Source organism: Brassica napus, chromosome C5 (assembly GCF_020379485.1).
Source record: "Brassica napus cultivar Da-Ae chromosome C5, Da-Ae, whole genome shotgun sequence".
Taxonomy (NCBI): domain Eukaryota; kingdom Viridiplantae; phylum Streptophyta; class Magnoliopsida; order Brassicales; family Brassicaceae; genus Brassica; species Brassica napus.
In genome coordinates, this window is record NC_063448.1 from 19,689,624 (window position 1) to 19,705,890 (window position 16,267).

Genomic DNA, 16,267 nt, shown 5'->3' on the forward strand with positions numbered 1-16,267 from the left:
TTAATTGCTTAATCTTTTATTCTTAAACACGCACGTGCAACAACCATCAAATCAAATTGACAAGTTTTATTCTCTTGTCTACCATGCAAAACAGGTAACTAATTTAATAATCTCTCTCTTAATGCTTTGAGTTGTTCTAAACAATGTTTACGATTAGTAATTATTTAGACAGCATCTAAGTTTTTGATTCAGTAGTAACAGTCCAAAAGTCATAGAAGTGGCTTTACTCTTGACTACAGTTGATGATTTTGCAGGTTTTACATGTTTTTAATTTATTTACCTTTCATTAATCATGTTTTTGGTAGATTTTGCATGTTTAAATTATGTTACGTTTTCGGTTTTAATTAGATTTATCTTGACAATGAAAAATAGTTTATTGTTTAATAATCTTTATTTTTGGTGTATAAGTTTTTAAAGTTGATTTATATTTTACCAGTTGCAGCGATAAGTATTAAAATATATTTTTCTACAATGAAAATAGTAAAGACAATTCAACGAAATCGAATGAAATGTTATTTTTAAATGATTATCTCATTTTTTATTAAAAAATTATTTTTTAATATATATCTAAAATATGTTATTTAATATTTTATTTAATGTTTTCATTGTAAAAAATTTATGGCTTCGTCCCTGTAGCAGAAAGTAGATTTCTAGTAAATTGTGCCAACTTTTCTACTATAGTATTTAATAATTTAAAATTATTAAGATATTAGCATAATTAATTATTTTGAGAATTAACGCGAGAGCGACACGTAGAGTCCGAAGAGTCTACGGTACACATACATACTTTAGTGCATATGCGTCTAGTATGTGTTTGTGTATAGTATGTGTTAACATATACTAGTACTATTTATCTACAACGATGCATGTGGGGGGGGGGGGGGGGGGGGGGGGGCAGAGCGAAAACCTCTGGGAAAAACAAAAGCATTAGCATAGGGAAACTCACGAATTTTGTAGAACTTCAAGGGGATTTTCTCTTCTCCCCTAACGTTCCCTTCTATATTTAAGTTAATTACTACAGAATATGAAGTCTTTATTTAACTTTTTGTCAGATGGTTAATTTTTTAATGCCCCGAACTCGTTCCATTTTCTCGAACTCTATGTTACTTTGTCTTCTCTAGATTGCTCTTTTCTTTATAATAGTTGCTTTGGCCAAAAGAGGAAAATATTTAATATTTACATTATTTTATTGTTTTCTTCGACACTGTTCTCACAGTTTGATTGGCAGTTGATTTTCTATTCCATTGCATCACAATCGATATTAAAGTAGCATATTCAGTTATAATACCAAAACAAGAAAAGGAATGTTTGGTTTTGTTTATATCCAAGATTTTTGCGAATACAAAGACAAAGAAAAGGATGATGTTGTACATAGTTTTAGATGGTTGTAAGATTGAAGAAAGAAGGAAATGATTTTTAATGTATAATAAAGGAAGGAAGCTTTTTATTTACTTTTAGACAATCACAAAAACAAAATTCCTTTTTTTTATGTCAAAAAAGAATCCCTTAAAAAAGCAAACAAACAAAATATGTAAAATGGTAAACAGAAATTAAAAAATGTTTTGTTTCGGCACTTGAAAGAAACAGCTATACAAAAATAATTGATAGTGGTCAACTGGTAACGACAAAAGACAACACGTTTCAAGTTTGATCCATCTGTTTCAAGAATTAAATCAAACTGTTCAAAAAAAGGAAATAAGCTTTTTATTTACTTTCAGACAATCACAAAAATGAATCCCTTTAAAAAGCAAACAAACAAAATATGTAGAATGGTAAATATAAATTAAACAATATTTTATTTGACCACTTAAAAGAAAAATCTATTAAAAAATAATTGGTAGTGGTTAAGAGAGAAAACAACAAGTTTCAAATCTGATCTATCTCGTTCGAAAATTAAATTAAATTAATTGTTCAAAAAAGAAAAGAAGGAAGACTTTAATTTACTTCCAGACAATCACAAAAATGGATCCCTTTAAAAGCAAACAAACAAAATATGTCGAATGATAAATATAAATTAAACAATGTTTTATTTCGGTACTTAAAAGAAAAATCTATACAAAAATAATTGGTAGTGGCCAACTGGCAACGCGAGAAGACAACATGTTTCAAGTTTGTTCCATTTGTTTCAAAAATTAAATCAAGTTAATTGTTCCTAGAAATCCACATGAATATGAACTTTTATTTTCGTCACATTTAAATATTCAAAAAAGAATTTATCCATAGACTACGCATTTTCTCAAAAGTTAGCCCGGACTCTTTCATATATCCGAGATACCTCATATTAATAAAAATAATAATTAAAAAGATAATTGGTAACGAATTACGTTAAGGAAAAATTGAAACAAATTCAAAAGAAGAGTTGCCACCAAAACAAAAAATACACATATTATTTCACCTTGTTTTTTTTTTCACCGTCCATCGCTATCATCCTATCAAATCGCTGCTCGTTATAAAATGATGTAACTTCATTTCAATTATTATTGTGATCAGAGCGAAATCTCTAAAGATGTGAAAGGGCCGGCCCTGGGTTAAAGCCCGTAAAACAAGGGCTTTTGACGCCATGGATTAATAAAAATTTAGGGGCACCAAATACTAATAGGTCTCATTAGTTTAGTGGTTTGTGTACTTCCCTTCTTGTCCTATTGATTGTTGGTTCGATTCTTACTTTGAAGTTTACTTTATTCTTTTTATTGTTGAAGATAATATCAAATATATAGTGATTATCCATTAAGGTTTTGTCTTTTTATAGACACTAAATATCTCTCAATTTTATATAATTGTTGTAGAAATATCTGTTCATTAACCGACTTTCTCTACTCCTATAAATATGAGTTGTATCAAAGCTCAATAATAATAATCATCTCACGTACCTTCTCATAACTCATTCTCTCTTTACGTTATCTCAAAAACAAGCAAATCATATATATGTATATATATATATACACATATAAACAATAAATAAATCTCTGATATATAAACACTCACTTATTATTATTCAACACGTTATCAGCACGAAGCTCTGACCAACAGAGGTTTATCAATCCGAAAATTTTTAAACCAGTCGAGGTAATGTTTAAATTTATGTGTTTCAATATAGTTAATTTATTTAAAATTTTATTATTGTTCCGGAGTGAGAGGCTAGGCCTTCTCCGTTTATTTTCGGGATGATAGGCGTTGCCTTTCCCGACTGATCGTTATGGTAGGCTATGCCTTCACGATCAGAGAAACACGTGGTAGGCGTTGCCTCCGTGAATAAAAAAAATAAAAGTCAAAAATGTCAGACTAAGTCTCCTCGGATCTTGAAATAAGTAAAAGTCAAAATGGTAGACCATGTATCCTCGGACTTTGAAAAATGATCAATATGGTAGTCTAAAACTCCTCGGATCATGTGGTAGGCTAAGCCTCCAATTTTATTTATGCTCTTTAAATTTCTGCAATTTAAATTTATGCCTTTAGTTTCTTCATTTAAATTATGCATTTCAATTTCCGTCTTTATATATAATTATTCTATGAATTCGGTTATCATATCAAATTTGACAAAGCTCAAAATAAATGCCCTTGATATTACGGGAAATAGTTATATGACCTGGGCAGTGGGTGCAAAGATGCACCTAAGAGAAAATAAGCTTTGAGAAATCATCGATAAGTTGAAACTATATCGGATGAGAAAAAGATAAAGCCATGATAATTTACACCACTTTAATGATGGTTTATAAGATGAAGTGTATCATGAGAAAGATCTAGAAGATCTTTGAATAATCAAATCCTTGAAAGAAAGGATTCACCAAATTGTTGGAGTTGATGTAAATCCTCTGTGAGAATTGAAAAGAAAAGAAACTCATGATACTAAACCATCAAGTCGGTCCTTCTTGAAAAGGAAAAGGGTGTGGATGCGGTTGAAACCGCTATCGTAGTCGTGGAAGAGGACGAGGAAGAAGATTCCGTCCCTATGAGAATAATGGAAACTTCCACGAAAAATGAAAGTAGTCGGGTGATAAAAGGCAAACAGAAAAGGTTTGCTATAGATACGGCTAGAAAGAAAATTGGGTACGTAGCTTTCGTACGCCAAATATTTAGCCGATCTATATCGAGATTCAAAAAGAAAAAGAGAAAGGAAGTGAAATAAACTTCATCTCTTATGAGCCCGGACCATCTTTTCATGGCTTGAATACTCATCTTGATGATTCAGATTTTCTGGTTGGTCCAGAAAATAAAAATAAAATATCGATGTGATATGAGAATTATCTTCATGAATAAGATTTTGAGAGTCAGGATGGATATACCTGACAGATATTGAGTCATCGTACATGACTACTAAAGGTAACAAATATCTTTCCTCTCTCAAAATAAATAAGTATAGTATCTAGTAATATAAAAATTACTATTGACTCTAGAAGAGCTTATGATGAAAAGACATGCATAAGAAAAAGATGGCAAAATTATGAGTGGTAAACCTGAAGTTTACTGATATATATAGCCATCTCCAATAATGTTATCGACATTACTGTGAAATGTTGAAAAACCAGAAGTTTTTCATATAGCATGTCTTAAAAGAAAATAAAGGAAACCATCATGGGTGATGAATCATCAAGCAAGTTCACTAGATGTGATTTCTTTAACCAGATCCCAAATTAGGATCTCAATCTAAAGGATTTGAAACATAATTCATCCCAAATGGGAAAACTGGATATGTTATTGGTTCTAGAGTGGGATTCAGTACGAGATTTTAGACATGGAGTGTCATCATCTCGAGGGAGAGAATTAAAGAATCCTAGTGAGTGGAACATTGAGAAATTATGTTCGCACTTGAAAAAGAACTTGATAAAGTAAATTCAAGTAAGATGATCCCCATGATCAGGTGTAAACATGGACAACTGCATGTAATAACGACATATACAATCCAAAGGGATAAAGTATATGGATAATTAGAAATATGCTCGCAATTTTGCTAGAAGCATATGATAAGCTGATAAAATGAGATATGTGAAATGGATTACAATGAAAAATAGAATAATCCATTTACAAAATGCATGCCAGACATTTTGATGAAATAATGAAATCTTATACTCCAGCTGAAAATGCTCCAATAAGAAAATAGTGTCCTAAACGGACGATATATGAGTCTATGGCACGTTAGAGACGTGATAGATCACTTTGGTTCCAAAGAGTCCTCGAAAAGGAGAAAAAATATAAATAGAGGATGAATCTCATGATGAGACCGTTGATATGGTTAATATAATAGTCATGTACCCGTGTAAATCATTGATGATGATAAAGAGATCTCGATTAACCATATCAGTACAGGTAAAAAGATGGAACCAAATAGAAAATAGATTGTCAACAATAAATAAAAAAGCGCTATATAAATTATAATTATAAATCTACCTCTATGTATGAGGGTAGAGTGAATTTATTAGCCATCAATTCGATATAAAACACGTTAGAAAAACGAGAAATTTTTGGACCAAAAGTCCAAGGTATATATTTTTCTAGATAATGAAATGAAAGATGACCTTGAGGTATGAAAAACAGCTTGTTCCAAGGTCACTGGAGAAAATTTAAAATAGATGCAATATATTGATATGTCTGGCAGGACAAAAATGACTTGAGTTGCATCTTGATATTTAGAAGTCCCTGGAGAGTTAAAGATGCTCTCGGGAATGTTTAAACTCTGGAAAAGTTAGAACAAGCCGTATATAAGGTATCTTGAACCAGTAACTGGTGATATATTTACGACACAGTTTGCCGATTGCCATTTGATGAGGATGAGTTTCTAGCGTTAGGGGGAGGAATTAGAAAAAAATCCCTAAGAGATTACATGGTGAACATAGTCGTTATTACACCTTGACTCCCCAATGAATTAATGAGAGCTGTAAATTCAGAAAATTGTGCATTTGCATAATTTGGTAAACCAGTTACCAAATGTGTTCACAGATACGACATGATATACCCGCTGAAAATGTTCCATCAAGAGTTGATGTTCCTAAAGAACAAACTGATGCTAACAAAATGAATGAGCCTAGGGTTCAGTTAAAGAGGGGGAGACTAGCGGGTTCTAAAGATAAAAAATCCCCGAAAAAAGTTTTTGAGCAAAGCAGAAAGGTTCGGAAAGAACCTAATATTGAAAGATGTCTGAAAGAAGACATAAGTGGAAAGGTTCCAGAAGAACCTGATACTGAAAATGTCTGAAAGAAGATATAGATGAAAAGGTTCAAGAAGAACCAAATAAAGATATGGATCCAGATGACGAGAAGTGAACAGAAAAGTATGAGATTTCCATCAACTACGCACTTGATGAAAAGTAATAGATAAAAGATGTTGATGGAATGTTCTCTTTTTCTGTGTCCAAAGATATCGATCATGAAAATGATGATCCCGATCCAAGGTCCATTTAGGAATGTTAAAAGACATGATTGGGAGGAGTGGCAGAAGGCCAATCGAATTGAATTATTCTCCCTAAATAAAAGGAATGTCTTTGGACCTATAGTCATAACGCCTGAGAATATAAATCTTGTTGGGTATAAGTGGGTATTCGTGAGAAAAGTAACACGATATAAAATCTGATTAGTTGCCCAAGGTTTTTCTCAGAGACCGGAAATTGATTTTGAGGAAACGTATTTCCCGGTAATGGATGCAATTACTTTTAGATTTTGATGAGCCTAACGGCGTCTAAAAATCTTAAAATGCATCTCATGGACGTTGTGACTGCGTATTTGTATGGATTGTAGGATAACGATATATATATATATAGCATTGAAAGAAAAATCCACGGAGATTTGTTCGGTCAGTTACAGCGATCACTATATGGATTATAAAGAAATCGTCATCTGGCTTTGTGATCATTGATGTATATGTAGATGACCTGGACATAATTGGAACTCAAAAGGAGGTTGATGATGCTCGAACTCATATGAAAGAGGAGTTCGAAATGAAAGATCTCGGCAAGACAAAATTTTGTCTTGGGCTCCAGACAGAGCATATCTGAGAAGGAATATTTGTGCATCAATCAAATCATACGAAAAGGTTATTGAAACGCTTTTGTATGAATAAAGCGACTCATTTGAGTACTCCAATGGTAAATAGATCTCTCGATGTTGAAAAGATGTTTAAAAGATCCTGGTAAGATCTTATATAAATAAGTACTTTGGAGATGCTAATAGTAATAAAGCATATATGAGCTTATATATATCTTGCGAGTTGTGTTTGATTAAATATACTTTTAGACACTAATGTCTTTGCGAGATATAGCTCATTTCCTATTTATGGAAATTAGAACGGCGTCGAGAACATATCCGTTCTCTCCAAGGTACGTATTGATTTAGGATTGATTTATCCTAGAAACCCCGAGTTTGGTATGGTTTTGCAGATAATACATGATATTTATAAAGTCGAACACAAACCGGATATGGTTTTACAATTGGTGGAACCGCGATCTCTTGGCGGTCCCAGAAACAAACTCTGGTTGCGACATCTTTGAATCATACATAAACTATTGCGCTTCACGAAGCATGTCGAGAATGTATGTGGCTTCGGTCAATGAGTCACCACATACAAGAATCAAACGGAATAGTTAACGAGAAAGAGCCGAGGAATATATTTGAAGATAATTCGGCTTGTGTCGCTCAACTCAAAGAAGGCTACATTAAGAGTGACAGAACAAAGCACATCCCTCCAAGATTTTTCTCGTACATAAGAGAGCTCGAGAAAAATAAAGAAGTGGACATCGAGTATGTACGGTCATGCGACAATCAGGCTGAGTTGCTCACAAAGGCTCTTCCCACTACAACATTTCTGAAACACGTCTATGGTATCAGAATGCGGTATTTGCGTGACCTGTGACGAGAAAGCTAGGTCCACTATTCTCAGGGGGAGATTACGGCAGTGTACTCTTTTTTCCTTGTCATAGTTTTTATCCCAATGGATTTTTTCATGACTAGGGTTTTAACGAGGCACTGCGTAATACAAAATGGATAATCAAGTGGGAGTGTTGAAGATAATATCAAATATATAGTGATTATCCATTAAAGTTTTGTCTTTTTATAGACACTAAATATCTCTCCATTTTATATAATTATTGTAGAAATATCTGGTCATTAACCGACCTTCTCTACTCCTATAAATAGGAGTTGTATCAAAGCTCAATAATAATAATCATCTCACGTACCCTCTAATAACTCCTTCTCTCTTTAAGTTATCTCAAAAACAAGCAAATCATATATATATATATATATATATATATATATATATATATTAACAATAAATAAATCTCTGATATATAAACACTCACCTATTATTATTCAACATTTATCAATATATGATCATTTTTATGAAGAATCATATTGTTTTTTGTAATAGTTACTTTTATTTATTGAATATAAAGTATAAAATAAATATTAAATTAACTCTTAAGGCTATTTATTTCTGAAATATTTGTAACCTCTTCCATTGATTGTTGTTCCATCTACAAATTTTCCATGTAAGTTTTATTTTCATTTTTTTTTTTGTGATTGTGTAATCTGTTTTAAGAATTTATAAAAAAAATGACGATAAAAATTTCCTAAAATTTAAACAAACATAAAACTATTATGAATTAGGTTCTAGTTCTGATTTTTTTTAGAAATATCATAACTTTTTACAAGTTGAACGGATGATTGCTATCTACAAAGGATTTTTTACCGTATATTGTTAGTACTTCCAACCTTAGTTGATGTATTTAAAAACAGAAGCTCATAGAAAATTAGTTTGTCCGAGTATGTACACAATAAAATGAGTTATCAATGATATCACGAGAATATTAAAGGGCTACAATGATATTTTGCATGGTTCTAATTGCATATCAAAAATGCAAAAAGATATAACTGGGGGCAGATTTTTTTATGCGCTTTAGGCGCCATTCCGATCCGGACCGGCACTGTGTGAAACAAACTTCTTTTTTGTAACTTGAGATTCACCACGCAAGATCAAAGGGTATAGTATATATGCAGACATGAGACTTATATCTACTTTTAGTGTATGCTTCAATGATTTACTTTATTTTTTCTTCTAAAATAGAGTAATTCTATAATAGAGTTAGATGTTGCTCCAATAGTATTCTATTTTTAGAGTGAAAAATAGAGTGATGAACAAAAAAAATAAGTTACTCTATATATAGAGTATACCTATATTTTACTCTATTATAGAGTGGAAAATAGAATACCATTGAAGCATTTTTACTCTAAACTCTATTTTAGAGTGGAAAATAGAGCGGGATTAGAGATGCTATTAATAAACTAGAAGCCGAGATATAAAGCCGGCACCTTAAAATTCTATTAGAGACAGGTTTTCTTTAACAAATATATAGCTCATCAGCAAAGTTCAACTATTTTTGTCTTAAAATTATTTTGCAGTTTGAGATAGTGAGCTTTACATCGCAATAGTGGTAAGACCAAGTTACCTTATGATCAAACGGTTAGTTAACAACTCGATTTCCATGAAACAAGGCATGACACGTAAACTTGAGATGCACGAGTACATCTGGATCGAGTTGAACAATGTAAAAGACAAGACAAGCTCATCATTTGAGAAACAACATTACGAATTCACTAAAAAAATTAGATATACTTTTTGAAATTCTATTATCTATATGACTTTATCTTTTGTATTTATCATATTCATTATCGATCTAATCCAGTCCTAAAAAACTAGCTTACTAAAGATCTGTTCATACAAAAATTTTCTGTTGTTTCTATAAATCTTACTGTTTTGAATTTACTATAAAATTTTGATTGCAGATATTAGTTCCTCGATCCATCATTTCAAAACACTGCTAAAAACATATCATTTAAAACGTGGGAAACCGTCCATCGTGTCAACCTGGCTTTAATATCAGTTTAGGAATTCAGATTAGAGATGCAAGAGATCAACATCTCGGCTCAATCGATTCTGATGAAGCTCGACAAATGATATTGGGGTTCCTCTGGCGTTTGCTACGTTGACATTTGAGTTATATATTCTTCATTTAGGCCATCAAGAATGTAATATAAACATTGAGATCCACATGATCTATGTTTTCTCCCGGCAACGCTAGTCTTCTTAGTAATATAACAACCGATCTAAAAAAGTAAGCAATTATGATTAGTTTAAACAGTTCTGGTTTCTGTTTAGCCGCTAGGGAAAGATGATGCAAGAAATATAGAATGAGAGGATTGATAAACAGTTGCAATCGTGTGATAAGTGTTTAAATATGTTACAAGCAGAGGAATCCAGAAACAGTACCAGCACATTGTAATCTTCATCCACAAGCTAGAGAGAAACCCTGCAGAGAATGCCATTTTGTCATAACTTGCTTGGGATCACATCGCGGGAAAGCTTGGTCGGCTTTACAAACATCTCTTGGGACTCTGCAATGAACTTGGCAAACTGTGATCCTTTCTTTTGTTTGTTATTAACGTCTTTCAGTAACTTTGGTAGAGAGTGCTCAGTGTTTGGCTTAGGCTTTGGTGACAGTGATGGCATCAAAGCCCATATCGATGAGAGTTCTTCGTTTGGTTGATCTAGTGTTTGAAGGATCTCCATGTTTTGCATATCTGTTTACAAGACGACAAGCAAACACTTACTACTCTCCGCTATGTTTCCATATGCCAAAGAACAAACAAGATTAGACAAACCTTGTGCAAACTTGAAGATTGGTGCCAAGACTGCGCATGGGATGCTGAAGTTGAGATGCGGTATAATTGTCCCTGCTCCATGTCTTGCGTTGCTGCAGATACAAACAAAAACACAAACATTCTGCTGGAAGCAAAGCAATGAACAAATCAACTACAATCTGATTAAAGAAGACTTTAATCTTGTGTTAGCTTTGTCTAATCTAATGATTCATCTCGTGTACAAACTGTGTTTGAGATTGATCTTCTGTTTACCTGGTAACAAGTCCAATCATATGGCCACTTGAATTGACAACAGCACCACCACTACCACCAGGATGCACAGCTGCTGTTGTTTCTAGCATTGCAGGGAACTCTCTGACATTTTGTAAAATGAGTTGCGCATACAATCTCTTCTTTGTGTGGACTACCTTTGCTACAACTCCGGAACAAACAGAAGGAGAAAGCCCTATTCACATATCAGAAATATTAGTAAAACAGAACTACTTAACAAATTAGATTGAACAAGATTGTCATTGGATTAACGAAGTCTTTTACCACATCTAGGTCCGAAGAGTCCATGTCCAACAACATGTGCCGGTGTTCCCAAAGGAGGAGAAGAAAAATCGGCAGCAATAGGTTGGAGCTTTCCAGGAACATCTTCTAGCTGCAGTAAGGCAACATCCAACTGTTCCTTGCAGATATAGACCACTTTAGCAGGACACCAAGTCCAAGAATCTTGTTCACACAACCGTACACGTATGTCTCTATGCCCACTCTGAAGGAAATTGTGCTTGTACTTCTTGACATGAAGATCTGTTGGAGCTTTTCGTGGCAGTGTTTGACTCTCCTGTTCCCAAAATCTACTTCTCGTGGAAGAAAACTCCTCAGCTCCTAAGACATGAGGTCTTAAACCATTGTCGTCTCCTTCACCATATACTAGGCCACCTTTTCCAAACCTCCACGGCTCAAGAAGGTGAGCGTTTGTTAGTATGAGACCTTGTTCGTTGAGAACAACACCGGATGCCCAGACACCATCGTTGACCGTGATCAGACAAATCGATTCCATCGCTTTCCCAACAGCCACTTGTACAGGAATACTAGCATCTGGTTTGATACGTAATATCTCATGTGATGGTTCCTCAAGCAGTAAGTGGCTGCAAGCAGCTGTGATTGCTCCCCATGGAACCACCAGCTGCTACCGAAGGCTACAGTTTTGTATGAAACATTACAATAAAATTTCAATTAACACAAATGAAGTGGAGTAGGCGTTGACAAACCTGGACTTCAACGCCACTGTTCTTTTGTCTTAGCGGTCGAATCAGAATGCCAATTAAGTGACCATTCTTACCAAAAACTGGAGCCCCTTCCATACCTGAAAGAGATTGAACCGAAACGGGATAACAAGTTTTAGCTACTTGAGAAGAAACAAATAAAGCACATATATAGGAACTACTGAGAAGGGTACTACACACCAGGGAGACATCGAACATCAGCTATAATCAGTGAATTCTTTAGCGATCCAGAAGAATAGCAGTTCGAGATGGAACCAGTTGATACGCTGTTTCAATTCAGTTTAGATTCTCAGAATTAAATGCTGACATGATGATCTATAAGCGAGTAACGCTACCTGTTAAAAAAGTGTAGAGGTGAAAGGATTCCGAAAGGAGAGCCAAGTGTTACAAGTGTATCACCCTTGCTACTTGGGGAAGCGAGATTTATCTTTGGCTGACCCTGATTCACACAAAATTTGCAATAGTCTAAAATATTTAGATATATATATATATATATTATACGGCACTCTTAACATAAGATGAATTATAAATCAGAAAGTAGAAAATGAAGAGGGAAATAATTACCAGTAAGCTTAAGGAGACTCCTAGAAGAGCCATTCGAGTGGCAGACTTGGCCATAAACTTAGCATCATTTGGCTCATCACGTTGCATCAAGGGCTTGCTGTAATGTTTCATCTAGAAGACGTATCGAAAACTGAATCTCAGTAAAGTAGACCGAACATTTTCATTTCTAAGAAGAAAATACAAAAACGCATCATCTCTTCTATTTACTCGAGAAAATACATGTCATCCGAATGTTTCCTTTTGCACAAAACTAGCTAGCCATCAAAGAATATTATTTGTTATGCATTTGACTTACATTGGTTGAAGGCTGAGAAACGGCATCACCAGATACCAAAGACCAACCAACATCCCAACCAGAATCTTTTGAACCAACAGAAGTCTCAATAAGAGACTGGAGTGCAGCAGAAGATGCAGGGACATCAACCTTGTAGAATATTAGTTATAAATTAGAAGTGGGATATACCGTTAGAAAAAAAGGAGCTACAACATTTTACAATCTCAAGAGCTATTAGATATTTGGAGGTAATCTCAATTTCAGTAGCTTCATAAACCATCACCCATAACAAGAGTGGCTTCAAATAGCAAGAAAGACTCAAAAATCAAGCCATACCAAGGAAAGAAGTTGCGCAGGAACCCAAAAAGGATCTTCCTTCTCCGAGTTTAACTGACCCTGAAAAGAATAAGCATCTGTATTCTATCACACCCTGAAATCTCCAAAAACACTCAAAACATTCAACATAAACTATACTCATACCTCCACCATGATCTCAATCCGAGCACCAGGAATCAACTTCACCGCCTCCTTTACAAGAAAAAAATTGACACCAAGATTGAATTACCACATCAGAAAAAGTCATGTATGATCGATCATGTATATCTGACCTGAGAGATACTAGCTCTATGTGCCAAAGTTAAGAAGGGCTCAACAAGAGAGGCAACAGTCAAAACCAGCGCCATGTCCTGACCATCTTCACACAAGATACTTCTTGGAAACAACACCCCAGAAGCTGAAAGTGTTGTATTCCCATAACTTCCCCCCCAAAAAACACACACACATAAAAGTTTCAGACACATTGATAGAAACAAGAAAAAGTTTGAAGCTTTTAGAGTTTTGAGATGGTTGTTCTCACTGGTATTGATGGAAAGCATGTTTCCTCATCTTCAATCCCTTTGGGTCCTTCAACATAAAACACAGAATCATCAACAATCCCTTCGTTTCAATAAGATAAGATATGATTATACGAATTGGGGTGAGATGGGGGGGAAGGAGGAGCTTACAGGGCCTTGGAGTTTGACCAAGACGGCCAAGTTCCGGGAAAAGGTGACAACTTTGGATGGATCCATGGTCGAGAGAGAAGGTAAGATTTGATTCTTTCTGATGCGCACAGGGTAAATTAAAACGAAACTCAGGCAGAATTGGTTTTGAGGTTTGGATTTGGTAAGGAAACGACAAGAGGATAGGTTCTCTGATCAAGGAGAGGGCGGCTACCATTTAATAATCAGAAAATAAATATTTACCAATATTTGAAATCTAAAAGATTGAAAAAAATAAAGAAAAACATGTCGTTTTACTCGTATTGCAATCTTTAGACTTTTGTCAAATTATCAACAATCTATTTTGAAAATGACTTCTTAGCCATTTAATGGGTTTGGTATCCTATAAATTTAAATTACCTGTGGCATTCCGGCGCGTAGCGCCGGATTCGTATGTTTTATTCTTTAATGAATTCAAAATTGTTTTTTTTGTTCCATTTGATATTGGTTAGTGATAGTAGTATATTACTTTGTTTTAAAGTTGCTTAGATCAAAAAGAAACAACATATGTGGTTTTCATATATCGATTCAATAAAAATAGAGTAAATATAATTGAACTTAAAACATAAAGTAAAGTCGATGTTCCAAAAAGGAAAACATGTAAATATATGTGTTTGTTTTATGATTATCTTGTGTGAATGAAGATAATAATTTTGCCATCCTCCTAAAGCAATAACAATCCTTGCATGTTTTGTTCATATCATGGATGTGGCAATTTGTAGGATCTTCATTGTAGACGCATTGGTTAAACACTTTGCCTTCAAATGATTTTAAATCTAGTAAGTGAATTCTTAATCATGGTCCAGCATTGTTCGAACTTGGGCTAATTATTTTCACATGATAGCTTATCCATATATTCTTTCCTTTTTCGAAACAACGAAAGGAAAGAATATTAATGGTTTACATCTTCAGATTGTACTGTTGTTATGTACTGTTGTTTAGAGTTTACATCTTCAAATTGTTGAAGATGGTTGAGTCCTTTGATAAATTTTGTGGTGGTAGAAATATTTATTTAACCCCTAGATGTATTGGTAAGTTATTTTGTATAGTAGTACTCAGCTTTATGGTGGTGCCAGTTCTTGAGAAAAGAGTTTATCTGATGGGCATTGTGGTTTGGTCTTTGAAGTTAAGCTATATTGTTTTAATAACATGTCATTGTGTGCATACTATGAAATATAAATTCGGCTGAGGTGCCCGCCATCACGAGTTCGAGCCCCGGCCACAGCGGATTTAACATGGTTTCCGTTTGGCCTTCAGGACCTTCCTCGCCAGTTCCAGTTGGACGCGGTGGGATAGTCGGATTAAGTGAGAGGTCCGGATACCTGGATTATCAAAAAAAAAAAAAAAAAAATATATATATATATAAATTGGTTGAGCAAGAAGATTTATCAACATATTAATGGAAGTAGACAGATAATACTTTTTATTAGTTATTTAGTAAACATGATGGCTTATTAAAGTTTCAAATTTCATAAGCATAACAAAATAATAACATAAAAATATATCCGACTGAAAAATTATTGGCTGATCGCTTGAGGTGGTGGAGTTCTTAACGTTATTGTAATAGAAGTATTCTTTAAGCTCTTCTATGTAGTGTGTTTTCTCTATTATCATTTTCAGCGTGTGTTTTTCTTTTCTTTTTATAAATGTGTGAATATCAATAAGAATTAAACCGGTGTTACATGTACAAAGAGTAGCATTGAGATCATTTGTTGCCAAAACAGAAAGTTAAAAAACAACGAAAGGGTGTAGATGATGGTGACTTATAGAAAGTTACCAATAATTCTCTATGAGTGCCTTAACCAATTCTGCATAAGGTTCAATGTGTACTTGTTTCTAACATCATCATCATAATTACCTAATAAAGCTCCAAAATCTTCTTCATCTGCTGACCAAAACTCTCTCATTAAAAACTTCCGACTGTTTTGCGTGTTAATTCACATTAGATTCTTTGTCAGAGATCGTATATGTGCTAAAGTTAGCTTGACTAATACGTTCAAATCATCTTTGCTATTCTTTTGAGAAGATTACTAATTACAAAAAGTTAAATATGTTTAAAGTAAATTATTAATCATAGCTTGAGGACATGATACATCATGAAGTTAACATTGCTAAAAGGCTTGAAAGTCATGTTTGATTCAAATAGGCATAGTAATAAAAAAAAATGCAGATTTAAAGGGCTCAAATAATAGCTCGACATTCATCTTCAAACTGTGTATTATCACTGGAGCTATCAAGTAAATTTATAGAGGGCATCCATGAACCTGTGCTTCAAATTTATCAGTAAGGAAAGAACTATTGGTCTTTCGATATATTTTTTTGAATTTACCAAGTTAGACCATAATTATATATTTTTTTTTTAAATCTACAGACTCACGATTTTTATTACTCTTGAATACTACAAAAAAAAAATATTCTGGTTTGAGTGGTTTTTATTCAAATTTAAAAGGTATTAAAAAAAATTTCTTGGTA

At 33.7% G+C, this 16,267-nt stretch overlaps 1 protein-coding gene and 1 long non-coding RNA gene across 5 annotated transcripts; one reads left to right on the forward strand and one right to left on the reverse strand.

Moving 5' to 3' along the window:
- Positions 1-3,078: 3,078 nt before the first annotated feature.
- LOC111209859 lies at positions 3,079-9,577 on the forward strand. Its single transcript, XR_002661265.2, has 2 exons — positions 3,079-8,967; positions 9,387-9,577. It is a non-coding gene; the product is annotated as an uncharacterized LOC111209859 (long non-coding RNA).
- A 104-nt stretch (positions 9,578-9,681) lies between these two features.
- On the reverse strand, positions 9,682-14,015 carry LOC106448550 (glyoxysomal processing protease, glyoxysomal). 4 transcript variants are annotated; one of them, XR_007324000.1, is made up of 15 exons: positions 13,760-14,015; positions 13,612-13,658; positions 13,364-13,511; positions 13,236-13,283; positions 13,092-13,151; positions 12,777-12,905; positions 12,482-12,592; positions 12,253-12,356; positions 12,098-12,183; positions 11,903-11,997; positions 11,181-11,817; positions 10,899-11,091; positions 10,647-10,767; positions 10,255-10,565; positions 9,682-10,091 (listed from the first exon to the last, which is right to left on the reverse strand). XR_007324000.1 is itself a non-coding variant. In XM_048758706.1 (14 exons), the coding sequence occupies exons 1-14, from the start codon at positions 13,823-13,825 to the stop codon at positions 10,533-10,535; spliced, it is 1,878 nt and encodes a 625-aa protein (XP_048614663.1). In that variant the 5' UTR covers positions 13,826-14,015; the 3' UTR covers positions 10,093-10,532. The 4 variants fall into 4 exon arrangements, 2 of the variants coding, with proteins under 2 accessions (XP_048614663.1, XP_048614662.1); XR_007323999.1 differs by having other exon boundaries at positions 10,647-10,738; positions 13,760-14,014; XM_048758706.1 differs by lacking the exon at positions 9,682-10,091 and having other exon boundaries at positions 10,093-10,565.
- Between the last annotated feature and the right edge of the window lie 2,252 nt (positions 14,016-16,267).